The sequence below is a fragment of the Zonotrichia leucophrys genome, chromosome 1A (genome assembly GCF_028769735.1).
Source record: "Zonotrichia leucophrys gambelii isolate GWCS_2022_RI chromosome 1A, RI_Zleu_2.0, whole genome shotgun sequence".
Classification (NCBI taxonomy): domain Eukaryota; kingdom Metazoa; phylum Chordata; class Aves; order Passeriformes; family Passerellidae; genus Zonotrichia; species Zonotrichia leucophrys.
This window is the reverse complement of record NC_088170.1, coordinates 5,648,854-5,672,932: the sequence shown is the minus strand read 5'-3', so window position 1 is coordinate 5,672,932 and position 24,079 is coordinate 5,648,854. Positions and strand designations below refer to the sequence as shown.

General features: G+C 47.2%; 4 protein-coding genes across 25 annotated transcripts in view; 2 read left to right on the top strand and 2 right to left on the bottom strand.

The window, feature by feature from the left end:
* WNK1 (WNK lysine deficient protein kinase 1) overlaps positions 1-5,114 on the top strand; it is a 98,204-nt gene extending 93,090 nt beyond the window's left edge. For all 10 annotated transcript variants that reach the window (XM_064736221.1, XM_064736281.1, XM_064736266.1 and 7 more), the window contains 2 exons: positions 1,812-1,999; positions 2,383-5,114. In XM_064736221.1, the coding sequence (XP_064592291.1) occupies positions 1,812-1,999; positions 2,383-2,697 (503 nt within the window). In that variant the 3' untranslated portion in view covers positions 2,698-5,114. The remainder of the gene's footprint in view (positions 1-1,811; positions 2,000-2,382) is intronic.
* A 2,041-nt stretch (positions 5,115-7,155) lies between these two features.
* Positions 7,156-20,883, bottom strand: RAD52 (RAD52 homolog, DNA repair protein). Its single transcript, XM_064730218.1, has 13 exons — positions 20,646-20,883; positions 18,376-18,470; positions 15,325-15,410; positions 13,911-14,012; positions 13,236-13,329; positions 11,872-11,939; positions 11,526-11,644; positions 11,365-11,440; positions 10,235-10,431; positions 9,916-10,052; positions 9,065-9,145; positions 7,910-8,137; positions 7,156-7,668 (listed from the first exon to the last, which is right to left on the bottom strand). Exons 3-13 carry the CDS (start codon positions 15,406-15,408, stop codon positions 7,610-7,612), a joined length of 1,245 nt encoding a protein of 414 aa, XP_064586288.1. The 5' UTR covers positions 15,409-15,410; positions 18,376-18,470; positions 20,646-20,883; the 3' UTR covers positions 7,156-7,609.
* Positions 20,693-23,228, bottom strand: LOC135456166 (basic proline-rich protein-like). The gene is made up of 2 exons (XM_064729879.1): positions 23,204-23,228; positions 20,693-21,531 (listed from the first exon to the last, which is right to left on the bottom strand). Exons 1-2 carry the CDS (start codon positions 23,226-23,228, stop codon positions 20,693-20,695), a joined length of 864 nt encoding a protein of 287 aa, XP_064585949.1.
* ERC1 (ELKS/RAB6-interacting/CAST family member 1) overlaps positions 20,994-24,079 on the top strand; it is a 271,066-nt gene continuing 267,980 nt past the window's right edge. For 12 of the 13 annotated variants that reach the window (XM_064736157.1, XM_064736148.1, XM_064736137.1 and 9 more), the window contains exon 1: positions 21,197-21,317. The gene's annotated coding sequence lies outside the window, so the exon portion shown is untranslated. Of the gene's footprint in view, positions 21,120-21,196; positions 21,318-24,079 lie in introns of those variants that run through there. The other variant, XM_064736111.1, reaches the window with a different exon arrangement.

The following is a 24,079-nucleotide window of genomic DNA, read 5'->3' as shown; positions in this document are numbered from 1 at the left end:
CCCTCCCACAAGTAACCTCTTCCTTGCTTTTGCCTCATTTGTATTTAACTTTACCTTTCACATCATTGTTCTTATCAAATGATTGTATCCAGAGCCCTTCCCACACGATGCATGCCTGAGGTTATTTCACAGCACTTTCCTTGCAGCACCCAGTGTGTCCCTGCTCCTCTCACTCCCTGCTCAGGGAGCCTTTCTCCTCCCTTGCCCTGTGTTCTTGCATGTCTGCCCCCACTAACAGCTCCTGTGGGCCCCAGCCCAGGAGCCACTTCCATGCTTGAGCTGGAGCTGGTGGGATCAGTGTCCTCCCCTCCTCAGCACTACTAGAGGCAGTAACACTTTATTTGTCCTGCATAGTAAGTATGTCACCTTCCTAATCCACTCCTCAGTACGAAACATTCCTGCAGGGCTTTGGAACCAGTTCTTTCTTTGATACAGTGGTGGCAAGGAATGTGGCTGATGGCCAGGGAAAGTGGGACAGATGAAGGAACTGCCAGGCAAGAGACAGGGATTCTGTCATTGGGCCTTTCCAATAGAGATGTGATCCTCATTGCTGGCATTTCTGTGGTCCCCCTCAATGGCTTCCCTTCAGAAATGCCTGCCATAAACTCAGGTGTTCATGGATTTCCCAGGTGCAGTCTCCTCAGGGAGCATGTAGAAATATTTGAGGAACTTGAGCAATAGGTGAGGATGAGTGCAAGCAGTGCTGTCTTTAGCCCTGCTGATGTTGTTTTGGGTCTGCTGTAGTGATTAACTGGCACTTGCAGAGCTGTGAATGAGGATACTTTGCAGTACTGCTGGGAATTTAGGATCCTAGGTAATACACCACTTCTTTGCTTCATGTTATGAGATCTGCTTTTAAAAACCTAGATTGGAGTGCAGTTACTTGTTTATAAATAAGAGTGGCATAGGAAGGCTATGCAAAACAAACCTCCTAGGTTGGTTCCCCCCCACAGGATAATGTTCAGCAGCAAGCTTTATAGCAGAACAGAAACCTGGCATTTACATGAAGGGGTTTTGTGTTCTTGCAGTGAAAAGAGAAACCTGTCAGCTTGTCTGAGGAATACCCTCACTTCTGCCTTCTTTAAGCTGTATTAGTTGTTTGGATCTCAAATGCTTATTCTTCTGACTTAGGAAATCTGAACATAATGGCAAAAAAATGCTTTTAGAGGCAAAAAACAAACTTTAATGCAGTGCAGAACTTTCCTGCAGATCCTGGCTGTTTGGTGGATGAGGACAGTCCCATTTGGTTATCCTCAAGAACATAAGTATGGCAGCTGTGGGAAACAACAGTTGCTGTTTGGCTTTTTTCTCTTTTTTTTTTTTTTGTAAACTGGGTGAATTTTTCTCTTCATTTCACAAAGTGGAGATAATTTGCTACAGAGCAGCTGGTGATGCTGATTTTACTGCTCCTTGTTCAGCATCCAGCATTGTCCTCCAAGATGGAACTGACCTGTACCAGTAGTGGTTGCTGCTGGTTAAAGGTGTAGGATGAGAGAGCGACGTGCCTGTACCATCACTCAGTGCTGAAATCTAATGTCCTTTTTCTCCTGCAAACACCTGTAGGCTGCTGCCACTCCCCTCTTAGGATGACCACTTGCAGCCCTTCTTGCAAAGTAAACCCATCTGTGAAACACTCTGAGAAAATTCCTGTAGGAGTCCTTGCAGTTCCCACTTGAGTGTGTCCTGGAATTGAAGCTCAGAATTAATTTGCATGGCATTTTAACTCCTGGTGTGCCATTCCCACAGCTGCTGAATGCACTAGAGGCAGGCCGGCGCCGAGCCCGGTGTGATGGCCGTGTTTGTGTTTGTAGGGACCAGCAGCACCAACACCGTGGGGGCTGCTGTGAACAGCCAGGCTCCCCAGAGCCAGCCCACGGCCATCGCCTCCAGCCGCAAGGGCACCTTCACCGACGACCTGCACAAGCTGGTGGACAACTGGGCTCGCGACGCCATGAACCTCTCCGGCAAGAAAGTTGGCAAAGGGCACAGCAACTACGAGGTGAGCTGGGACCCTGAGGGCTGTGGTGGGCTCCTTCTGTCTCCCTGGGGTTTCAGACATAGCTGGGACAGCAACAACCAAACTGCCCTACCCCGTGCCTGTGCCTAGGGGCCCTATCCACGCTATTTGCAGCCTCATGCGCTCTTACCCAAAACGACATCAAAAAAATCATTGCCTTCTCCACTTCAACTAGGACTAATAATAGCCACTGCTGGCTTGCTCTTCTCGTGGAGGATGTACTGCCTGCTCTGGAAGGGAAGGGGAAATTGAAAGGGGAGGGTCATGGCCTGCCCTGTAAATACCCATTGTAGACCAAGGGGTGGACTGGTGGTTTTTAAAGTTCCACGGTTAAAAGTTCTCTTGGTTGTTGGATTACCTTTCAGGGCCCTGGAATGGCAAGGAAGTTCTCGGCACCAGGTCAGCTCTGTATCTCTATGACATCTTCCCTGGGTGCTACGCCCATCCCTGCAGCATCAGCTACCTCTTTAGGTCCCTTCAGCAAGGCCATGTGCCCCCCGCAGCAGTACGGTTACCCGGCAGCGTCCTTCCCCCCGCCCTGGAGCGGCCCGGGGGCGCCGGCGCCGCCGCAGCTCGGCCAGTTCCAGCCCGTGGGGGCCACGTCTTTGCAAAGCTTCAACATCAGCAACTTGCAAAAGTCTGTCAGCAACCCTCCAGGCTCCAACCTGCGGACCACTTAGCCGTGCCCAGAGACCCTGCTGGCTACACCTCGGGACAGGACATGGGGAGGGAGATGGGGCCCTGTATCACTACTAGTGCTGCAATGAACTGGTAGCTTGCCAGACTGGGAATGAATTTCTCTTTTCCAACCATTGCTGTCGACTCTCTGTAGCGGGAGTTTCCCCACACACTTGGAAGGGGGAGGAGGATGATCGGCATCCTTGTGATGGGACAGTGCTTTCCACCGAGGGGGGCTGCTCTCGTGTGCCACGAGGGCTGGGAGCAGAAGCCAGGGGGTCAGTCCATACAGTCTTGCTGTTAAATATTTCTGGTTGGAGGCTGAATCCACACGTGTGGAGGTGGGAGAGCTGAACCCTAGCATGAGGCTTTAGCATGCTTCTCGCCTCTTCCTGAAGAACCAAGATCCAGAAAAAGCTGTCCAAATTCCCCTCCTCTCCCTCTCCCCAGTCAATAGTATCTGGCTCTGAAATGATGGGGCACACGAACGGACTTGTGGTGCAGCCCGTGCTTGATAGGTCATTACTGCTTTAAGTAAGATATTAACAGCTTTGACTGCAGCATTAGAGCAATTTAAATTGTTAAAAAAAATTTTTAAAGTTCCCTGCGGACATGTACTTACCATCAGTTTTGATGTGGAAACACTGTGATTATATAAATGTTGTTGGACAACAGTAGTTTAAAAATGAGTGGAATATAGAGGGTTAAAAAAGTTAAAAAGAAAAAATGGGAAAAAAAGCTAGCTATATCCTTATACTTATTGGAGACACTTTAACTTTTTCCTTTGTATTTTCATTGTATTAGATAAATAAATGTGAATGTAAAATTGTATAAATTAATGTACTTGAATACTTGTCTGTTCTCCCAGTATGCTTGCTGGATATTTTAGTGCCTTGGACTTCTCTTGCTTCTGCAGTTTAGCGTCGTCTTCCCAGCAGAGCCCAGGCGGGCAGAGGGCCAGGTGAGGGCAGCAGGTTTGTGCCCAGCGCCCGGGACGTTGGAGCAGGAGCGCGCCAGGAAGGGAGGTCACCGAGGCCGCGGGGCCGAGCAGTTCTGTGTGGGGGAACACTCATCCAGGTGGGCAGAGCTGAAGGTGAGGGGTGACAGGGGCCAGGTGGGCTGGGACGGAGGGATGCAGGTGAGGCCACAACGAGACTTAACCAATATTGGCTCTGGAGCAGGAGGGCTGGGTCAGGAGCGGAGAGAGGATGGGGAGAACGTGTATCTTTGGGAAAGGCCCAACTTAAGATGCAGTTTGACTCCAGCTGTGAAGTGGAGAAGATGTTTGGTCAGGATGTGACTTGAGGGAGAGGTGCCATTGCTCGTTGGCTTGGGCTTGTCTGCTGGGATTGCTTTTCTTACCTTTTTTTTTTTGGTAGAATTCATTTAAGCCAGGAACAGACTGTCCTGGTGCAACGTCCATTGCCGGCAATGGATGTACTTGAAGCAGCCGGCATCAAGAAGTTTCCTCTGTCTTACTTGGAGGATTTACAATTTTGTTCACTCTTAACAAATTTCAAGCTGGTACCAGGACTGTCACTGTCTGTCACTTGTCACCTCTTAGTACCTGTACTGTATCTTCTGCTTTGGTCATTCTCCCTTTTTGCGTTTAAGAAATACTGGTTTCCTCTTCCAAGTCAAAATAATACCAGCCAGTATTTATGTAGTGCTGCGAGAAGCTGTGATGGATGAGGGTGTGGCTTCCTGGCGCTTGGCAGGATGTCACCGGTGTCCTGGAGGCTGCTGCATCACAGGGCTGCTCCTTGTCCCTGTTTGTTTTAATCTCTGTTCCCTGCTGGGGCCTTAGTGGGGAGTTTGGGTGTCTGCAGCTGTTCTCATGCTGTTGTTCTCACAAAGAAACGTGAGGGATGCATTCGGTCCCTGTCCCCTGTTCAGCAGCAGGGAGGGCACAGCTGGAGAGGGACAGGGGAGGCTCCAGGGGACACAGGAGAGCAGCGGGCCCGGGGCTGAGGCCAGGCAGGAACCCCTGAGAGGATGGAGGCTGGGGGAGGCTCCCGAGCACACCCAGGGAAGCAGGACCGGGACAGAGCTGAGGCAGTGATGAGACAAGGGCAACACTCGTGGCAGAGGAACTGGTCAGCTGGATGCAGCACATGGTTATTTAAATTTGATCTAATAAGTTTGAGGTCGTTTTTTCACTTAATGTTATGCAAGAACTGGTTTTATTTACCATTGATTTTTTTTCTCCCTCCCTCTCCTCCTGTGGATGAATAACTGAAGTCTAGAGGAATAAACTAATGCTACTGAACTGTTAAATTATTTTGTTTAATATTACACTTTGAGTATCTTTTTCCACATAAAATCTGTTTCTGAATTACAAGCGTTTTCTTTACATTATTTAACAATGTACACTGTAAAAAAATAAAAATAAAAAAAATAAAATTAATTGAAACTTTGGGCTTCCCTGGCCGTAGCTAGTTGTGTTTTGCACTGAACCCTCCTCGTATGACTGTGCCCCGTGCTGCAGTTTGTTACCTTTGGAGAATATTGAATGAAGCCATTCAAATAAACCAAACCTGCTTTGGTTGAGCTGTGGGTTTCCGTGTGGAACATCAGGTTCCAGCCCCTCTGTCCTGGTCCTGCAGGGATGGAACTGTTACCCAGTTTACCAGTTTGTCACAGGAAATACAAGAAACCCAATTTAATGAGAACGTTAACTGCTCAAAAGCAGTGACCAGTCAGTGACCAGTCTTTGGCCTTGAACAGGATACTCCAAAACAAGGTACTGCAAAGAGTAATTCCTAAATGGATCTTGGGGCGTGGCCCGAAGGGGGGAGAAGGGATCAGCTGTCACTGCTTTCCTGGCTGAGACTGTCACCAGGTTGCCAGTGCACAAGCTGTGGCACACAGGACATGGTGGCCGTCCCCTGGAAGCAGAGGGTGAGGGAGGGCGTGCCAGGGTGGGTCCTGGGCTTGCTTTTGGCACTGAGGGATGAGCACGGTGTCCTGAGGGCCCTTCCCGGCTCTTGTGCTGCTCCCCTGCCTGCTCCTTGGGGCTCCCATCCTGCAGGGCCGGGAGAAGGAACCCTAATAACAGCACCTCACAGCTCCTCCTCAGAGAAGGACTGACTGACAAAACTCTGGGAGGGGCTGACAGTATAACAGGCACAACATCCATTTTGCAGGAGAGCACGTGGCTGCTGCTCACGGAAACTCTCAGCGCTGTCATTTTTCCTTTTTCAGTCATTTGTTGTGTTTTTGTTAAGGTTTAATAAATCTTTGAAATTTTAAAAGTGAGCGTCATTTCTCGCAAGGAGGAATTTGGTATTTCTAAACACTAATTGCTGCTGCATTTCTTTCCATTTTAAGAGCGGCTTCTGTTATGAGTCATGCTGCGCAAGGCTCGAAGAGCAAAAAAAGCTCCCAGTGTAAGTTTTCCTGTCCTTTTCAAAGGGACCAATCCCGGGAGACTCATTGCAGTGACTGTCAGAGGAGGCACAGCCTTATTTGCCCTGTTTCCAGAGCCAAGGAAGCTGAGGCCGTTACATTTCTGTTACAGACTTTTGAATTGTTTTCATTGTGAAAGTTTGGAACAGTTTTGAATTCAGTAATTTGGAAGGCTGCACGCTCCCTTCCTAGCAGGTATATGGTTTCAACAGCGAGGGCATGACTCAAACGTGTGGAATGTGCTGCTTCCCTGAGCTGTTCTGAAGGCAGCACATCTGAACTGGCCAGAAACAAGGAGGGTGAAATGTGGAACTGTGTTCTAGATGTAATTTATAACTCTTAATTACAGCTCATCCTCTCTTTCCACACTGAAGTCAATTCCTGTCCTTTGTCCTGTTCAGGAGGTAACAGGATAGTAAAGGGTCTTTTAAAGGAAAAGGAGTGATTAAGTGATGACGGCAGAGTGGGAAGAAGAGAAATAAATGCTAAATATTCCAAATGTCTTTACAGTTAGAGCAGTGAGGCAAACCATGGGAGTAAGGTCCTGTCTGAAGCCTGAAATTGATTTCAGGGTAGGATTAATCCCAGTTTGTGTAAATTTTCCTGGTTCAGCTCTAACTTGCAGCCGTGTGGCATCACTGTCCTGGCCTCCAGCGCTGCGGTACCAGGCTGCCCCCACGGACTCCTGGGGACCCCGCAGGAGCGGCGCTGCCAGCGCGGGCCGAGCCCGAGCCCTGCGGCGGCCGTGCCGGGAACTGCAGCCGCCCCCACGGGAACGGGCCCGGCAGAATCCTCCCTGTGCTGCACGGAGCTGCTCCAAGGGGTAAGGGAGTGCTCTTCCAAAGCTGCTCACAAATTCTTCCTTTGGCCTGGTAACTGGACAGACTAATCTGCGTTTGGCTTTGCCGTGACCTCTGAACCCCAGTGAGGTTTCTGTTTGCCCATCCTAAAGCAAAGGAGCTGTGCAGGTGCAGACTGACAGCTTTTGGACACTGTGCCTCCTGTGAGGCCGCTCAGCAGGGCAGAGAGGCACCAACAGCTCCCAGCAGGGTTTGTTTATTAAATTCATGTTTATTTCTGTATTAAAAGGGGTTGAAAGCTTATTTAAAAACAGCAGTGCAGCACCTCAGACACCTCCAGTGTCACCCCGGGTCTGTCCCCTGCCCGCAGCCCCTGCTCCCCCTTGCACTGGAAATCTCTGTGCTGGAATGCAGCACTGAGGGAGAGACCAGCTGTGAACTGCATCTCATTATTCAAAATCCATTCTGTTACTGCTTAAGGCAATTTACAGGTAATACCCAGTGTAGTATGGCCACAAGTCTCGTGCTGCAGGAGCACAAATAATGGTGTGGTTATAGGAAAAGGCATCTGAAGTACACAATAACCTGAGAGTACATGAAGTTCTTTTCTGTTGCTTCACTGTAATGTGCAGCAGAGTCCATGTGACACAATTTGGGAAGGCAGCTGCAGCCTTGTGCTGTAATCCATGACAGAGGCACAGATCCCTCACGTAGGTTCCAGTCTCCTTTTCTTCAAGCTCTGACTTCTCCTGATGGGGCTGCACCCTGCCACACAGGGAGAAAGTGAGAAATGGACATTTTTTCTGCCTCTAAGTATGTTCCTCAATTCTTTTTCTAACTCTTCATTGATAGGACAGTAGGATGGAAAAAAGCAGTTTTCCAAGAGCACTGTCCCAGCTTCTGCAGCCAGGTCCAAAAGAAAGTAACGTTTCTCCCACTGGATTTTCCCAATCTCCCAAGAGCCCCAGGAGTGAAGCAGAGCTCAGTCCCTGGTGGCAGCACGTACCTGGGGTGTGCTGGGGGGCACAGCTGGTGCAGGGGGCTGCAGCAGGGCCCTGCAGCTGGGCCAGCCTGGCAGCAGCTCTGTGCTGGTTGCCCCTGTGGGGTGTCCTCTGCTGCTGCCCACGGGGTGTCCCAGGTGCCTGCTGTGCAGCCCCTGAGGGCTCTGACATCCTGGCACCCGTCACCTTCAGCTCAGTGCTCTCCAAGGAGATGTCCCAAAGTTCAGGATCATCTGCAAGGAATGAGAAGGGGATCCATGACACACTACTGTACTGCAGGAATGGCAGTAGCTCCAAGAGCAGCACTTCCTTCTCCTACAAGCAGTGACCACTATAAAATTTAAACTGCAAAGCATCTCTTATGTCAGTGTATTTGCAGGGACCCTCGTGGCAGGAAAGAAGGAATGATGAATCTGACTCCATGTTCTCAGCAGGCTAATTTATTATTTTAAGATACTATATTATATTAAAGAATACTATACTAAACTATACTAAAGAATACAGACAGGATACCTACAGAAGGCTAAAAAGATAACAATGAAAACTTGTGATTCTTTCCAGAGTCCTGACACAGCTTGGCCCTGACTGGCCAATGAGTCAAAACAACTCATACCAGAATCCAATGAAACAATCTCCTGTTGGATAAACAGTTTCCAAATACATTCCAAAGCAGCAAAACACAGGAGAAGCAAATGAGATAATTACTATTTTCCTTCTTCTCTGAGGCTTCTCAGCTTCCCAGGAGAAAAATCCTGGGTGAAGGAATTTTTCAGAAAATACAAATGTGACATCAGTGTGCAGCAGGGTCCTGCCCCTGGTGCCCTTCAGCAAAGTGCAGGCACCACAGTGTGTACCAAAATATCCAGGGTTATACTGAGAAAAGACACACAATGCAGGTTCTGTATTGTGCAGTATCACCTCAGGAAAAGGATTTATCAAACAGGTGTACAACTCTACTGAAGAGCCTGAGTGAAACCCCAATAGAGATGGACATCATCTCCCTGCCACTCAGGCAAAGTTTGTATTGTTATGGTGAGAATCACACTCACACTTCTGTTATTCCAATTCTTCAGAGCTTTTACCCTTACACTGTACTCTGAATTAACCTGGTTTAAATGCCAATGATTTAACACTTTATTACTCATCACTCTTTGGCTGACCTGCAAAGAACTCCTCTTCTATGGCCAGCTCCTGTTGCACTTCTGTTGGAGTGCTGTGCTTCACAGGAGCATCAGATTTTGCTGCAAGGAGGCAACAGAGGAAGAGATCAATACCAGAAACACAGACACACCCTTTGACTCCTTCTGAGCAGAGCACAAGTCTGAAATTACAGCCAGCACCACCACCAGGTACCCTCTTTTGTCCTAGAGCTAAGGCTTGGAATGTGGGAAGTAACATTGTGTAGCTGATGACATTTGAGGAGCAACTGTGCTACTTCAACATGGTTTTTAGCCTATCACCATGTTCCTGCTGCTTCAATGTGGTTTTTAGCCTGTCCATCACCATGTTCCTGCTGCTTCAATGTGGTTTTTAGCCTGTCCATCACCATGTCTTGCTACTCGTGTGGTTCTTAGCCTGTCCATCACCATGTTCTCGCTACTTTAACAGGTTCTTAGCCTGTCCATCACCATGTTCCTGCCACCACATGGCCCCAGATTCCCCATGAGCCCAGGGCAGTGTATCAGTAGCTTGGGCAGTATCTGTTTGCTTGCAGCTACCACAGCCAGTGCTGCAGCCTCAGCTTGGATGCAGCAGGTTAATGGTGCTGGCAGCAGCTGCCTTTGGGTGGCTGGAAAGTTGCAGATTTAATGATGTAGGTTTAGAGCTGACATTCCTGACCCTTTTGGAGCACAGAGGGGGAAGATATGATAATGCTCCTGCCTTTGGCCTCAGAGGGGTGTTGGTGGCACAGCACATGAAGCTGGCCAGGCTCCTGTGCTGTGGGTAACCTTGCCTGCCCTCTCTCTAGCAGCTCTGGTGGAAAGTGCCAGGTCTGAATGCCCCTGCTCACCCTGTTTGCTGCTGGCAGTGGCTCCTGGGACCTGCTGCTTTTTCTCCATCTGCTCCCGGAACTGCTGCTGCAGCCGCTTCTGGCGCAGCTTCCTCTGGTAAGTGGCATCACACTCCATGGCCAAGGCGTCTGTGCTCCTGCTCCCACCCACAAACACAAAGTTAAACAGCACCTCAGCAACTGCATCTTGGTAAGAAAGAATTCATTAAGGAATAAGAGAAAAGAAAATCCACAGAACTAGTGCTTTATGGCATCTTTGGAATCAAGCTGAGTAATTTCTAATACAGCTTAAAAAATACATTTATAGCAGCAGTCTCACCTGGGAGCATTGGGCTGTTTCTGATGTGCTGTCACAACAGCAGCCTCTGTCTGGCCAGGCTTGCAGCCAGGTGTCACCTCACAGGGCTGTCTCCCTGCTGCACTCTGCCTTTCCACATAGCTGCTGTACCTTGCTTGCTCTATTTCAGGCTCATAGTCCTGCATTTTAGCTTTGACCAAGTCTAACTCAGGGGGTACCTGGTCAAGGAGAAAGAAGAAAAGGTTCAGAAAATTCTATCATCAACTTAATGAAATAAGCACTGGTTAAAAATCTATTTTGTTTGCTCTAAGCTGAACAGTAAGTTAGAAACCTGAAATGCTCTTTCAGTGCCCAGTAATTCAGTCAGTTAATCATTGAGTTCCTGTGACTTTGTGTTGGTTTAATTGTTCAGTGCTGCAGGGCAGATGGTGAGGTCTCCCCACATGCTCTGCAAATGAGAACAGGATTTTACAGCTTCTCACAGCCCCACAAGGCTGTTGCTGAGTGAATTGTTTTACCAGTCCATTTTCCTGCTTGTGCTATAGGGCAAGGCCAACCTTTACTGAGTTCTGAGGAAGGTACACCATTGCTGTTTATTAAAGATGGGATGTTTTGGCTCTGCCACCTTACAAATTTGTGGCAGTGCCTCTAATAGACGATGTCCCTGGCAAACCAGAGACCTGGGCCATCTTTACCTTGTGAGGTGTCACCTTGGATCTGCTCCTACAGTGTTTGACAGGCCTGCCTTGCAGCCCTAGGCCTCTAGTAGAGCTTGGCAAGTCCTACTGTGACTAAAGACAGCTTTGCTATGGAAGTCCATGGATCAGCAGCTGCACAAGGCTTCCTTTTCCCTCCTTCCACAAGGCAGGTCACTGCCTGGAAGCCTCCTGCCCCCAGCTGGTGCACAGCAGGAGCAGGCAGGATCCATGGAGGTGCCACGTGAGGAACAGCCTGTGTGTGTGTGAGCTGTTTGCTAGGAAGGTCTGAGGAACCCTCAGGAATGAGAGGCACTGCCAGCAGCAGTGCCAGCAGCACTGACAGCCCTGTGCCAGCAGCAGTGCCAGCAGCAGTGACAGCAGCAGTGACAGCAGCACTGCCAGCCCTGTGCCAGCAGCAGTGCCAGCAGCAGCAGTGCCAGCCCTGCACTGCACCTGCCGGGGCAGCTTGTTGACGGCTCGCAGGTAGTCCTTGTCCAGGATGCAGTTCCCAAGGGCATTGCCAAAGCACCTGAGAAACAAGAGGGCTCACTGAGACTGGAAACCCTTCATCCCACAGAACTTCTGAGCATGGGCAAGTCCCCATCTTCACTTACTTGAGGGCTCTCTTCAGTCCATCTGTTACTGCCTCCTTCCTTGCCTTTTCTAAGGATAAGGCTTTAGACTTCAGGCCTTCACTGACTCCATACCCCACATCTTCGTGGTATGACCCATCCTGCAGTACAATTTCAAATACAAGAGGATTTTCTACATGCAGGTGCTGTGCCTTCCCAAGCCTGGGTGCCTGCTCTTGGCTGTTTGTTCCACAGCAAGGTCAATGTTTAGGACACCCTAATGCAGGGCAGCACCTGAGGACTGTGCTCTGACCCATGCAAGGACTTTCATCCACAGCTTCAGGCAATTGCTCAGCTACAGTCAGAGCCAACAAAAAAACCCATTTACCTTAAGCTGAACTCTCACAAAAGCACAGACACCCACGTAGAACCTGCCATTGTTGAGGTCAACGAAGTCTGGAAGGAGATATTTGAAGTGTTAATGTATAGAATCAATAGTGGAAAAGCAACTGTTGTCTATGAAAGAAACTTCTTTCTTATCATCTAGGAGAAGTCTGCAGAAAGCCTGAACTTCTAAGGAATAAATAGTTATGGCATTGTCTGAGAAAGGCTGAAGTTTGAAGGATGTCAGTCCTTTCTTGACTGAAAAAGAGGAAAGAAAACCGTGGTGCAGAATAGATGGAAAGCAATGAAGTAAGTTGTTCTATTTCTAGAATCTACCAGCCTGGGTTAAGAAAAGATTTCTGAAGGTGGGGGAGAAGGAAGAAGGTAATTTAAGCTGCTGCTCTGACCTACTTCAACAACCAGTCTTCAGCATAAGCACAGCAGATCTGCCAACAAGGACAACACTCCTGTGGCAGGCACCATTTCAGCCACCAGCATGGAGAGGCTGAAGCTTTAAGATCACCTGAACAAGTTATAGCTGAAAAATTTTCCCAAACTTTCTGTTGCAAAAACCTCAGTACTGGGTATTAGCTAGAAGAGAAATCTGCAGAAAAAGATGGGTCCCTAAAGATTAGGGGAATATTAACTGAGAATATCAACTGGTGAGAGTCTAAAAATTACAGGTGAGTATGAAACTTGGCTTAGGATTGCTGAGTGTTAAATGTTTAATTGTAATTACTCTTGACTCATAGAGATCACAGACTTGATTAGAATAGCTCAAGAATAATCATAAACACACTCAGAATAATGACTATGACAGAGCTAAAATGAAAACAGAAGCTCCATTATTATTCAATTTCTCTCATTTTTACTAACTGTTAAGACATCTGGAAGTTGCTCATGCCTGTGCCCAGCTGCTCTGATGTGATGAAGTTGTAGCAGCTGAGGGTACTTGGTCTGTTCAGCCCGGAGGGGACTGAGGGGAGAGCTCACTGCAGTTGCAGCTTCCCTGAGAGAGGAAGAGGAGGGGCAGGCACTGATCTCCTCTCTGTGGTGACAGTGACAGCACTCAGGGAATGGCCTGGGGCTGTGCCAGGGCAGGTTTAGGCTGGGTATCAGGAAAAGGTTTTATCCACAGAGGGTGGTTGGGCTCTGGAGCAGCTCCCCAGGGCAGTGGGCACAGCACAGCCTGACAGAGCTCAAAGAGAATTTGGACAATGCTCTCAGGCACAGGGTGTCACTCCTGGGGTGTCCTGTGCAGGGCCAGGAGCTGCACTCTGTGATCCCTGTGGATCCCTGTCCCTTCCAGTCATGTTCTGTGATGGAAACTATGAAGCAAAGACTTCTTTTCCCCCAAGAAGCCCTTACCAACATTCTGCTGAGTGACTGAGTGAGCCCAGCCATTGAAGCCAAACATTTCATTGGCCAGACTGATGACCTTGTGACCCTCAATGTAACAGACCTGAAAAGAAGAGCAAACACACATATATATGTATATAAACACACAGCCTTGTGCACACACCTCTGCACACTTTATTTTTAACAGAGATTTAACACATACCATCTTACACTGAGGAAACCCAGCTAAATTCAAGGTTCAGATAATGTGAATAAAAGGCTGATGGTGCAGCTACAGGTGCACTCTCTTCCAGCAAATGTGGTGGAGGTTAATATAATAACAAATATGACTTAATCAAGAGAAGGCAGTGGGCACTAAAGATGGTAAATGTAGCCACTATTATATAATGTTTCATATATTCCAACTCTGGGAAAAAATAGGGATAACATCTCAGTGCTGCACAAGTAGATAAATATTCCATTGTAAAAGATGAAGCACTGAAAAATTAAGTCTCTTTTTAAGTGTAAAAGGAAAATCTGTGGCTCAATAAAAGCCAGAATTTATGCCATGCTCACTTTGCCTCCATATCTGCGTATTAAACTACTAGAGGGAAATCAACTTAAAAAGAAAATAAGGAATATTGTAACAAGTTAATCCCTAGTTTTCCTGGGAAGAATGGAGTTGAAGAGGATGTTTGCTCCTACCTTCTGCCCTCCTCCTGCCTGCCTGCTGCTGATGTAGTCGGGGCCCAGCCTCTGGCGCAGCGCGTGCTGGATGGCCCGGTACTCGCTGGCCGTGTACTGGTACTGGCAGGAACAGGAAAACCAAATCTCTGTCACCTCCTGTCTCAGCTCCCCTCCTCTGCCAACAGCACTGCTGCACCCCACTCCCACATGGGCATGAGCCACTGCTTGAGGTGGTGTAACAGGCAAGGAAACGCCTCAGGGTGTGTACATGCCTTAGACTGCTCTTTTTTCAATTTACTCTTCATAGATACAAGCATTAATGACTGAGCTGCAGCAATTATTTTTCATTTATAATCCCAACCAGAAACACACATATAAATGTCTATATTACTGCTCAAAACCATATCTCTGTGACCAACAAGAAACTTGTATTTAAAGACTCCAACAAAACTGAAGATGAACTGTACTCCACTGCCACATGTCACCAGGGCAGGGAGGACAGCAGCTCAGGAAAGCTGAGCTAAATATAGCTTAAATAGGAATTTCTTGAGTTATCCAATTTATTTGGGTAACTCCAACATCACTGGTATCATTGGAGAACACCAGAATCACAGGAAGCCTAAAGTGTTGTAAGTTTGGGTTTGTCTTAGAAATCCAATTTACAAAATGTAGCGAAGCCCAAATGTATGTTTAAGGATTTGAGAACTAAAAACCTTGTGTTGTTATGGCCTGAAGTGGGACAGAACAGAGGTTTCACCACTGAAATCATATATATTGTGTATGCATGTACTGGCTGCCCTAACAATTCAGCAGAACACAGGATTTTATAGTGTGTGTGCCATATAAATTCCAACTCCTGCCAAACTGCTCTAATTTGTATTTAGTTCTATTTAAACTTAACAGTAAAAATTTTATTGTTTTCTGATTCTAGAATGCAAGCCTGTAACCAAAAAACATAAGGAAAAAGAGAAAATACTTAAGCTTGTGCCACATTCAGGAACTATGGAGAAATTCCTATAATGGAGAAGAGAATTCACCACCAAAAGCTCTGCTCAGTCCAGATACAGTTTTCTTTTTTTCAAATTATTTTACAACATTTCAAAATGATTTTTTAATAGCTGAAAGCAGTTGGCTTTTCTGAACCTGTGAATATGTGTAAGCATGACTCAGGCCATCTGGGAATAAGAGAGAATAAAATGAGATCCACTTTTAAGGTACAAGATATAAAAACCTTTTGAGAAGAATCCAGACCAACTCATTATAACTGGGGGCATGCCAAGACTATTGCAGAGAAAAAAATGTGAATTACAGTAGGGTGCAGCACAATTCCAGCCTTGCTGTACCCAAATTGAAAAAGAATAAACATGCAGAGCAGATTTCCAGGAGTGTGGGCATGCAACTTGCATTTCCCTCAGGGGCAAAAGGAACTGACCTGTCCAAAGGAAGCCACTGAGTCCCCAGTGTTGGAGCTGCTGCTGCTGCAGCTCTCACTGTCCTTCCCCTGGCTCTCAGGCATCCCTGCAGGTGAGAGAAAATAAAATCACTGAAGAGGACACAACTGACAGTCCACATGAAGACATGGCAAAAAGATTATTCTTAATATCACACTGGTAAAAAATTATAAATGTGGGGTTTTTTTTCCTTTTAGGTAAACGTGAAGGCACTGTACCATGCCAGGGAAGGAAAAAGAATTCCCTCTTTCTCTTCCTGGACCACCTTCAATATCCATTCATACTTTGATAAAAAGTAGGGACAGCTTTACTCAGCCATACCTTGAGTTATCAGTTTTATTTCAGATTGCAGTTTTGACTGCAATCACTCTGCCTGGTGCCACACAGAGCAACCATGCAGAGCTGAGAACACAGAACCTGTCAGAGCTGTAAGAAGTGGAACCAATAACTCAGTAGATGGCACCCTTTTCTAAGCCAGCATCCAGCACAGTATCCAACACTTCCCAGCACAGCACAAACACTCCCCTGCTCTGGAGCCCTGGGCCTGGGGAGATTGTGGATCCAGCTGTGCCAGGGGCTGGAGCAGCCCTCCCAAATAACCCACAGAGAAAATCTTTTATTGTGTTTGCACCAATGCTGAGCACAACCGACAGCCCAGCACTCAGACTTCTGTAGGCAATACAAATACAAGACAAAATTGGAGATGTCAAACAGTTTGAGAAAGCCTAAAATCCTCAACAGACAGCATGATTTGCCAGTCAGTCAGTCAACACCTGGATAGTATTCTGCTTTGTTAATGCATTCCAGGTGTGGCACTTTTTAAATTAAGTTGTTTTTCCAGTCTCTAAACAAGAAATCCAAAGTTCATTGAGGACTTGGCAAATGATTTTCAGAAAAAGGATACTGATTGTTTCCTTGGCAAATGTGAGCACTGGCAATTATGCCAAGTGTAGCTAAAATAATTTTGGTTGGCTAGAATTATTCCTCTCTGGTCCCAAACTTTATAATTGTACAGAGTTCATTCACCTGAATGCATTTCCATCAGAAGTTAGCAGCAATTTGTAAATACATTTGGCTTTGGAAAAGAGCAAATAGAAAGCAACATTACCAGGAGAAACCCTTGTGATTTAAGCAGGCTATTTCCTCTGCTCAGCAAAAAGAGTTCACTGCATGGGGAGGGAGACAATTAGAGAGACATAAATAGTGTGTGTGGCCAAGGGAACTGAAATTTGAACAATGCTGTTGCCTCCACTCACACCCCCAAACTGCCTCAATCAGATCTTAATCACTCTGAGCCCTTGGAAAGAAACAATGACCCAAATGTCACTTGCCTACAAACACTATGACCAATTTATGCAAAGTAGGTGGGTGGCATTTTGATGCACAATTGCTTAATACCAGTTTTAGTGAAAAATCCTTCAAGCTTTTACATGGTGTGCACCATTATGAGTCTAGATTCAGTTGTCAGTGGTTTGTATTCAAATTATGTGTGGATCCAGTTGGAGTGAAGGAGACACAAGATTAGATTAGTTTAGTTTAGTTTAGTTCAGTGTTAAAACATCTGCTATTTTTAAACCAGAAAGATTAAAAATTAAAGTTCAAATATGTGTTTGAATATGCAGGATGATACAAGCAGTTTATCAGTTTAAATGTGATCAGGCATTATAATTTGCTATCTGTCTGGCAATGGAGCCATTGTTTATTATTTACAGGGAAATCTTTTGAGTTTAGCTGGTCATGTTCTCAGGAAGTTTTCTTGTCACTGAGGAGTCCACATAAGACCAGAGGTGCTGCACTGTGCTCCAAAATGTTGCCTTGACACACTAGAACAGGTAAAGAACCTCAGCAGCTTTTACTATTACTTATTTTGGTCTTGGCTTTCACAATGTGAACACATCAGGTACATAATCAGAGAAAACAACCTCTGTTTGGGGAAATTGGCTATGAAATAGTAATTTTCAACAGCACTCTACAAGTAGGTGTATTTGCATGGTGGTGAAATTGAGCACTGCTGAGAAAAATGTGTGTGTACACAAATTCCTGTGCAGGAAATAAATCCATCTTCCAGAACTGATAATCCTGAAGTTAATCTGTTCAAGTGTATCTGCCACTGTGGGGCTGCAGCAGCAACACCTTCACCTGCCATGATTGTGTGGACATAACTTGTAATTTTCTAACTTCCTCACACACCTTTCTATCCCACTGTCTGTTACCCCTCACAAATTTATTTATTAAATCATGTCTTTTCTTATCAGTTCCACTCTGCCTTGACAAACGAGGTTTTGACCCATGCTCTGTGCTCTGATCCTGTGGTAGGAGTGCCAGTTCCCAGCTCCCCTCAGCTGTGAGGTGGAAGCAGCACTTTTCCATCACTTCAGAATAGTTTGCATGCCAAGCATTGTGCAAGCACCACAGCCTGGGCAATGCTGAGCTGGAACATGGATGTTCCAAGGAATTCATCCCTGCATCCACAAGCTAAAGCAGGGCTTCAGCACAGATTGAACATCCAGAGGGCTTTTCATTCATCCTTGCCCTCCCTCTCTGGTAAGCTTCCCTCACAGAGAGGCTGAGGAACAATCTTCAGCATTCTTTCAATAAATGCAATTCCACTGAGCCCAGCAAGAGCAAACAGTTCCACAGGCAGCAAGAGGGAATTAGGAAGCACTAAAGATAATGCCACATACTCAACCTAAGGTATTACTCTAAGAAAACATCCAAAAAAACTCTACAAATTTTATTTTTCTGTGGAGTTTTCTTTGCTCTGAGAACCCTTAAGTATTTTATAAGCTGATTTACCTGTTTTTAACAGAGCTGAGGTGCCTCTTTCAAGTGTAATGGGGCAGATGTTCCTAATCAAGACAGGCCTGTGCCACTCCACAGTTTAAAAGGAGTGGAAAAGAGATGATGCAATTAAGCTGCACACAATAGGACTCCCCAATTTAATTTCTGATATCTCTAGGTAAACAACCTTGATGGCTTGAGAAGAGTGAAGTCATGTCCTGTTAACTTCAGCAGGAGGAACAGATACTCACTGAGGGGTTAAACATGGGAATGTTTAGCTCAGCTCAGGAGACTGAGTGTCTGCTGCACACCTCAGGTGCTGACAGTGCCTTCCTCAGGCCACATTCTGTAACGAGAGAAAAAAGGTAAAACCACACAGCATGTCTGAGCTCCCTGCACTAGTTTGAATATATTTGCTTTTTTCACTGAGACAATTCCTGCTCAGCTCCAGCACAGGTGGGCACCTCCATGCAGTCCCACTGAAATCTGTGTGGTTCCAAAAGCACAACTGAACTCTTTTATTTGGCAGGCACTGCTGGGTTTACTCTTGGCATGTCCAGGCTCATGATCCTCCCTGCACTGAACAGAAAACACTATTTCTGATTTTACTTTTTAACATTTTAATGAACACAGGGTAAAGCTCTTTTGTCCCTTTTTTTATACAATTTTGCAAGAGTGACAGTGCATTTGTGGGGGTGTGTTTCTATTTCAGAATTTTTGGCTACACCTAACATCTGAAACAAAGCTTACCTGCTCAATTCCAGGATGAGGAACTCACCTCACTGTGCTGTTCCCTGCCATGGCAGCCTTTACACAGCTGCACAAGTTCACTGAACATCAGTAACTGCTGCAAGGGGCCTGCTTTCCCAATAATTACCTTTCCCAATAATTCCAAATCCACCCCAAACTGCTTGGTTTAGCAGTGTTTGCTGTGTTTTAGGCTGCATATTTTTCAAATTTTTTTGCTGGTCATGCCTCCAAACATTTTCTTTCATAGCAGTGGTGTGTGTCAACTACCCCTTTGCTGTTTCACTGCCTGTTGCAATTTTTGCCTTAAAAAGGGTCCAAAAAAGTTTAATTATTTAAAAATGCACCAGAAGCATCCTAGGAAACAGGTCATTCCAAACAGTTCTAAATTTGAAATACATTTGCTTTCCAAAAATATAAATCCTGTTGAATTTCTCACATTACTTAATTCCTTTTACTCACTACCTGTATAAAAAATATTTCATTAAAGGGATTGACTGGTACCCTTGCACAAATAATTTTTGATATTATAAAAAAAAAAATTCCTTATAACAATAAACAGTGACCAAGGGGTAGAACTGAAAGAAAAGAGAAATAATTCTGTCATTCCAGTTTTTTTCCAGGTGTGAAACAGTAATACCTCACAGTCACAAAACCCAAAGTGAACCATCTGCTCTTCAAGAGGTTTCACATCCATGCAGGCAGAGTAAAAGATCTTGTCCTGGTGACCACACCAGGCAGGAATATTACTCAAATGTCATCAATTATTTACATGGGTGCTCCTTTCTAAAAGCCAGTGAGGTTGATTTATCAGCACATCATTTATATAAAAGTCCCTCCAGTCCTTGCAAGGCAAAGGCAGCAGGGTTTTTAACCCAGGAGTGATGGCTTGGGATTTTCAAGGAGAAGCAGCCTGTCCAGCTGTGAGCAGAAAGCCTGCAGCTCTCCCAGATGCAATTAGCAGGCAAGAAATTAATTAATCCAGCCTGGAAATGAAACCTCTGTGAGCAATATGGGAGCTCTGTCAGACTGTGCAGCATAAACCCACGCTGATCACAGGCACGGGTGACACCTCTGGCAGCAACACCCCATTAACATGACACACTAATTAAGCTGGGATGAAAAACCGAAAGCTCTTGGGCTCTGTTTTGCTCCAGGTTGACACTTGCTTATTGTTAAATGGGAAATCCTTTACACTTGAAATTGGCAGGATAACTGAGGCATGGGCAAGCCTGTGTCTATTTCCATCCTTCTGCCTTCTTAGGCAGCAAGATAAGTATAAATTATCTCCTTTTTGGGAGGATACCTTAGGCCTGACAGAAGGCATTAGATACTGTAGCCTGCACTTATGTGCACTATATGATTCTACAGAAATTAATTTAATTAATTACTGTAGACTCATAAAATATAACTCTGCTTCCACAGCAGGAAGGGAAGTTCAGGTTATCAAGGCCTCAGTGGATATCAGGCTGCCAGAGGTCTGAATTATAATACGATAACTAAATAGAATATATAAAATGTAAAAAAATATAACAATACATAAAAAATATACTATGATGAAGTAATAGAACATGTTTACAATATAAGCAGTGTTCAGCAAGAAGACAGTAATTTGAACAGTGATAGTTTACATGTCAGTAAATGTCATTCCTTGTTTAGTCTGACAGACCTAACCCATTTGCCAAAATCTCCCAATTTAGTGTCTCCTGGGAGCGAGGGCCTAGGAGTTCAGTGCTGTTGGCTCCCCACACCCTGAAATTGCAGCAAACCCAACCTGGGAGGATTCTGGATGGGGTCTGTTGCTCTCTGCCCGGGGCTCCTTCAGGGGCCGCTCAGCAGCCGCTTGTAGGGGTGTGCCCGGATCGGTTCCCTGTGCCCGGTTCGGTTCCCGGTGCTGGTTTCGGTGCCCGGTTCTGTTCCTGGTCCGCAGCCCCGGCCGTACCTGGGCCTCGCCGCGGCCTGTTCGCACTTCCCGCCCGGAGCGGCCGCTACGGCGCCGGAGAGCGGCCAAACTTCCCCGGTGGACGCGCGCGGGCGGTGACGCGCGCCGGGGGCGGGGCGGGGAGGGCCGGGCCGAGGGAAGCCCCGCGCGGCGAGCGCGCGCGCCGGGGGGCGGGGCCTGCGCGTGTCTCGCGCCGGGGGCGCGGGCGGGAGCGGAGCGGAGCCGAACCGAGCGGAGCCGAGCGCGGGCAGCGCCGCCCGTCCCCTGCCCTGCCGTGCCGTCCCCTCCCCGCGGGCTGACAGGCAGGTGAGGGGCCGCGCTCCGGGCGGGGGGGGGGTCGGGTTAACGCGCCTTGCCGTCCGCTGGGGGGAGCCCGGGGCGGGGCGGGGCCTGCGGGCGCCGGTAGCTGCGGGAGCAGCCGCCGCGCTGGGCAGGGGCTGCGGCGGCGGCCGGGCAGGGAGCGGCGGTGGCGGCGAGGGCTGTGGGCGCGGAGCTGCAGCGCAGGTGGGTGCGGGCCCGCGGGGGGGCGCGGGCTGTGGCCGGGCGGACGGAGGGAGGGGGCGGCCGGGGGGGTCGGGGCCTCTCCCCGCCGGGCCCCTCACGCTGTCACCGCCCGGGGCGGGGCGGCCCCGGTCCGGCCCCGGCAGCGCGGCCGCATCGCCCCGCGGGCCCGCGTCCTGCCGGGCACTGCTGGCGCCCGGGCGGGGTTCGGCCGTGCCTCGCACGGGCGGTCATTCCTGCTCTGCCCATTCGCCTTCCCGGCCGGGCTTTTCCGCCCCTCCGCAGTCAGCCTGTCCTTGGGAAGCGCACGCTTTTGTTATCGCAGTCACCTCACCGGGGTAACGGCGAGCCGTGTCTGCTGCCCAGACCTTGTGGCCATGCTGGGTTTTTGGTGTTTTCTCTGCGAGCGCTGCCTGGTCAGTTTCATGTATTTTATTGCATCTACTACGAGGCAGCGTCAGCTGACACGGTGCTTTGTTTCTGAGCGTGCTGCCATCCTGAAGCCTGTGTCAGGAATTGCTGCCCTTCCACATCTGTCTCGTTGGGAGTGTGGGCTCTGAGGGTTGGTTAGGAAGCACACGATTGATTGAACCTGGAAGTTTCATGTTATGGTTGGTGCTGATACCCTGTGAAATGGTTTAAAGGGAAGCCCCGGTGGAAATGAGAGATGTAAAGAAACACCTATGGAGGTGCTGCTGGTGGTGGGAAGGAGTGCACAAGCCGAAAGAATGAAAGCAAACAGATAAAAATAGAATTGTTCTGAAGAGCAATGTGTGTTTCGCATTTTGTCCCAGCACATTCTGGGGGCCACGCTCGATCGTGCAGCCTGTTAGCTCAGATCCAACAGGCTGTAACCTCAGAAAGTTGTCTGCTTTTGGTTGTGATTCTCGAACAATGGCCAGGGATGTGTGCAGCAGTCACCTCCGCCAGCTGCCTGCCCTCCTTTGCTCCCTGAGATTATTGCGTCTGCAGCCGTAGGAGGCTGCACACACATCCATCCCCTCCTGAGCCGCTGCCTGGCACGGTCCTGGAGTTTGTGCTGGAGCCTGCAGCAGCTCGGGTGTGAGCCCCAATTCAGGGTCAGTTGTGAGTCAGCACCCTCAGAGCCATTCCAAATAGAATAAGACAGAAATCACCACCTTGCCCATGCTGCTGTCATTGGAATTCATAGTAAAATAAGGGATTTTTTTTCAGTTATGAAAGCAGTGATTATTTGGTTAACAGCTGTACGAAACGTAGTTCAATTCTGGAAGCACAGTTCAGAACTTTTATGACAGAACAGCAGTTCCCAGAACAGTCAATCTATGCCTACTGTGTCATCCAGAAATTTGAAATTGTCTCAATCCATCAGCCAGAAAAAGGTTGGGATCTGCTGAATGAAATGTGAGTTTATCATAATCTTTGAATAATTTGAACTTCTTGCACCACTTCTGGGAAACCAGTTGAAGTGTAATTAAATCACTGTTGGGATGTTAGCAGAAGCCTGAACTGTAGAAAACCTGCTCTCTGGACTATATTAAAGCATCATGTTTCTCATAATTTTTAGCGTTCTTTTTGATCCTGTCACGAGCTTTTTTTGAGATTCCGTTCACGTAACTTTTCATCTGTAATATGTGGCTAATGGACTGATTAGCAAAAAAAGGCAAGTTTGGGTTTTATGTGACCTATTCCCATTTACTGAATTGCAGATCTTGATGATGAGAGAAATCCTGGCTGGTTTTTGAGGGGTCTTTGGTATTTAGTGGGTTCTTACTTTTTTTTTTTCCCTTTCTTTCTTTGAATCTGCCGCTTTTTCAGTTCCTGGTAGCAGTTGTATGCTGCTGCATGAATAGAAATATTTCACCATGCTGTTGTCACCAGTGCTGGAGTTCCTTGCCCCTATTCGTTACTTTGTGAAGCAGGATACTCTCCCATTGTTATCCCTCACCCCTCCCTCTTTTCAAGCCTGAAAACCTCTTTAGGGTGAGAGTTTTGTTCCAACTCTTACCTGGCTAAGCCACTGGAGAATTTAAGTTATATTTGGAAGGTCTGGCTTGTTTTAGCTGAGTATGGTTTGGATAGAAATATAAGTGTGGAGAGATAAATGTGGCTTTTTAAATAATAGGACTGAACCCACAGTGAGGGTTTTTGACCCTTGCTGCAAGAGGGTGTTCAGTGTGGTGAGGAGAGTTTTATCCATTGCTCTTTAAGCCAGAAGTTTAAACTCTGGCATGCAGGAGTAGAGCAGGAGATGCCAGGAAATGCAGTGCTGGTGCAGCAGTAGTGGTGCTGTGCAGCACGTGGGTTATGTCAATATGATTGTTGTCAGGGTGAGATTATGATGGAATTCCTGGAGCTGGAGCATGCTTTGCCTTGCACTGTGGTGTTGCCCATGGTGACTTTGGGCTGAGCTGGCTGCATGTGCTTCTGGGCACTTCTGAAATATTTGTAGTGCTTTGAACATTTTGTTTCTGCTATTAGGAAGTGGGTTGTTGGTTGCGTGCCACCTGTGGGAAAGAGAAAAACAGCCATGGATAAAAACATAAAGTATTTACTGACTTTGTACTCTAAAATGAGCCTATAAACTCTTTAGCCATACTGATCCACAGGTCTTCAATCTTCTACATAATTTGAGAAGTCAGGGTTAATTTAATCAATTTATCCCTAGGAAGTGATATGTGTGATATAAATGATATGTTGAAGTTCTGATACCTGTTGCTTTTTGTGTTTTGCCTTTCAAAAGGGCACATGATGGTTTTGTTTTCTTCACGTCTGCTTTAAATTTA

What these genes read in the sequence shown, in the direction of transcription:
- RAD52 (XM_064730218.1), bottom strand. Translation starts at nt 15,408, where the DNA reads ATGCCTGAGAGCCAGGGGAAGGACAGTGAGAGCTGCAGCAGCAGCAGC. An exon ending in AGGCAGGAGGAGGGCAGAAG is followed by an intron (nt 13,330 to 13,910) that starts GTAGGAGCAAAC and finishes TCTTCTTTTCAG; the next exon opens with GTCTGTTACATTGAGGGTCA. An exon ending in AGAAGAGGAGTTCTTTGCAG is followed by an intron (nt 8,138 to 9,064) that starts GTCAGCCAAAGA and finishes CATTCCTTGCAG; the next exon opens with ATGATCCTGAACTTTGGGAC.
- LOC135456166 (XM_064729879.1), bottom strand. Translation starts at nt 23,228, where the DNA reads ATGGGAGAGTATCCTGCTTCACAAA. An exon ending in AGAGTATCCTGCTTCACAAA is followed by an intron (nt 21,532 to 23,203) that starts GTAACGAATAGG and finishes CGCCCGTGCGAG; the next exon opens with GCACGGCCGAACCCCGCCCG.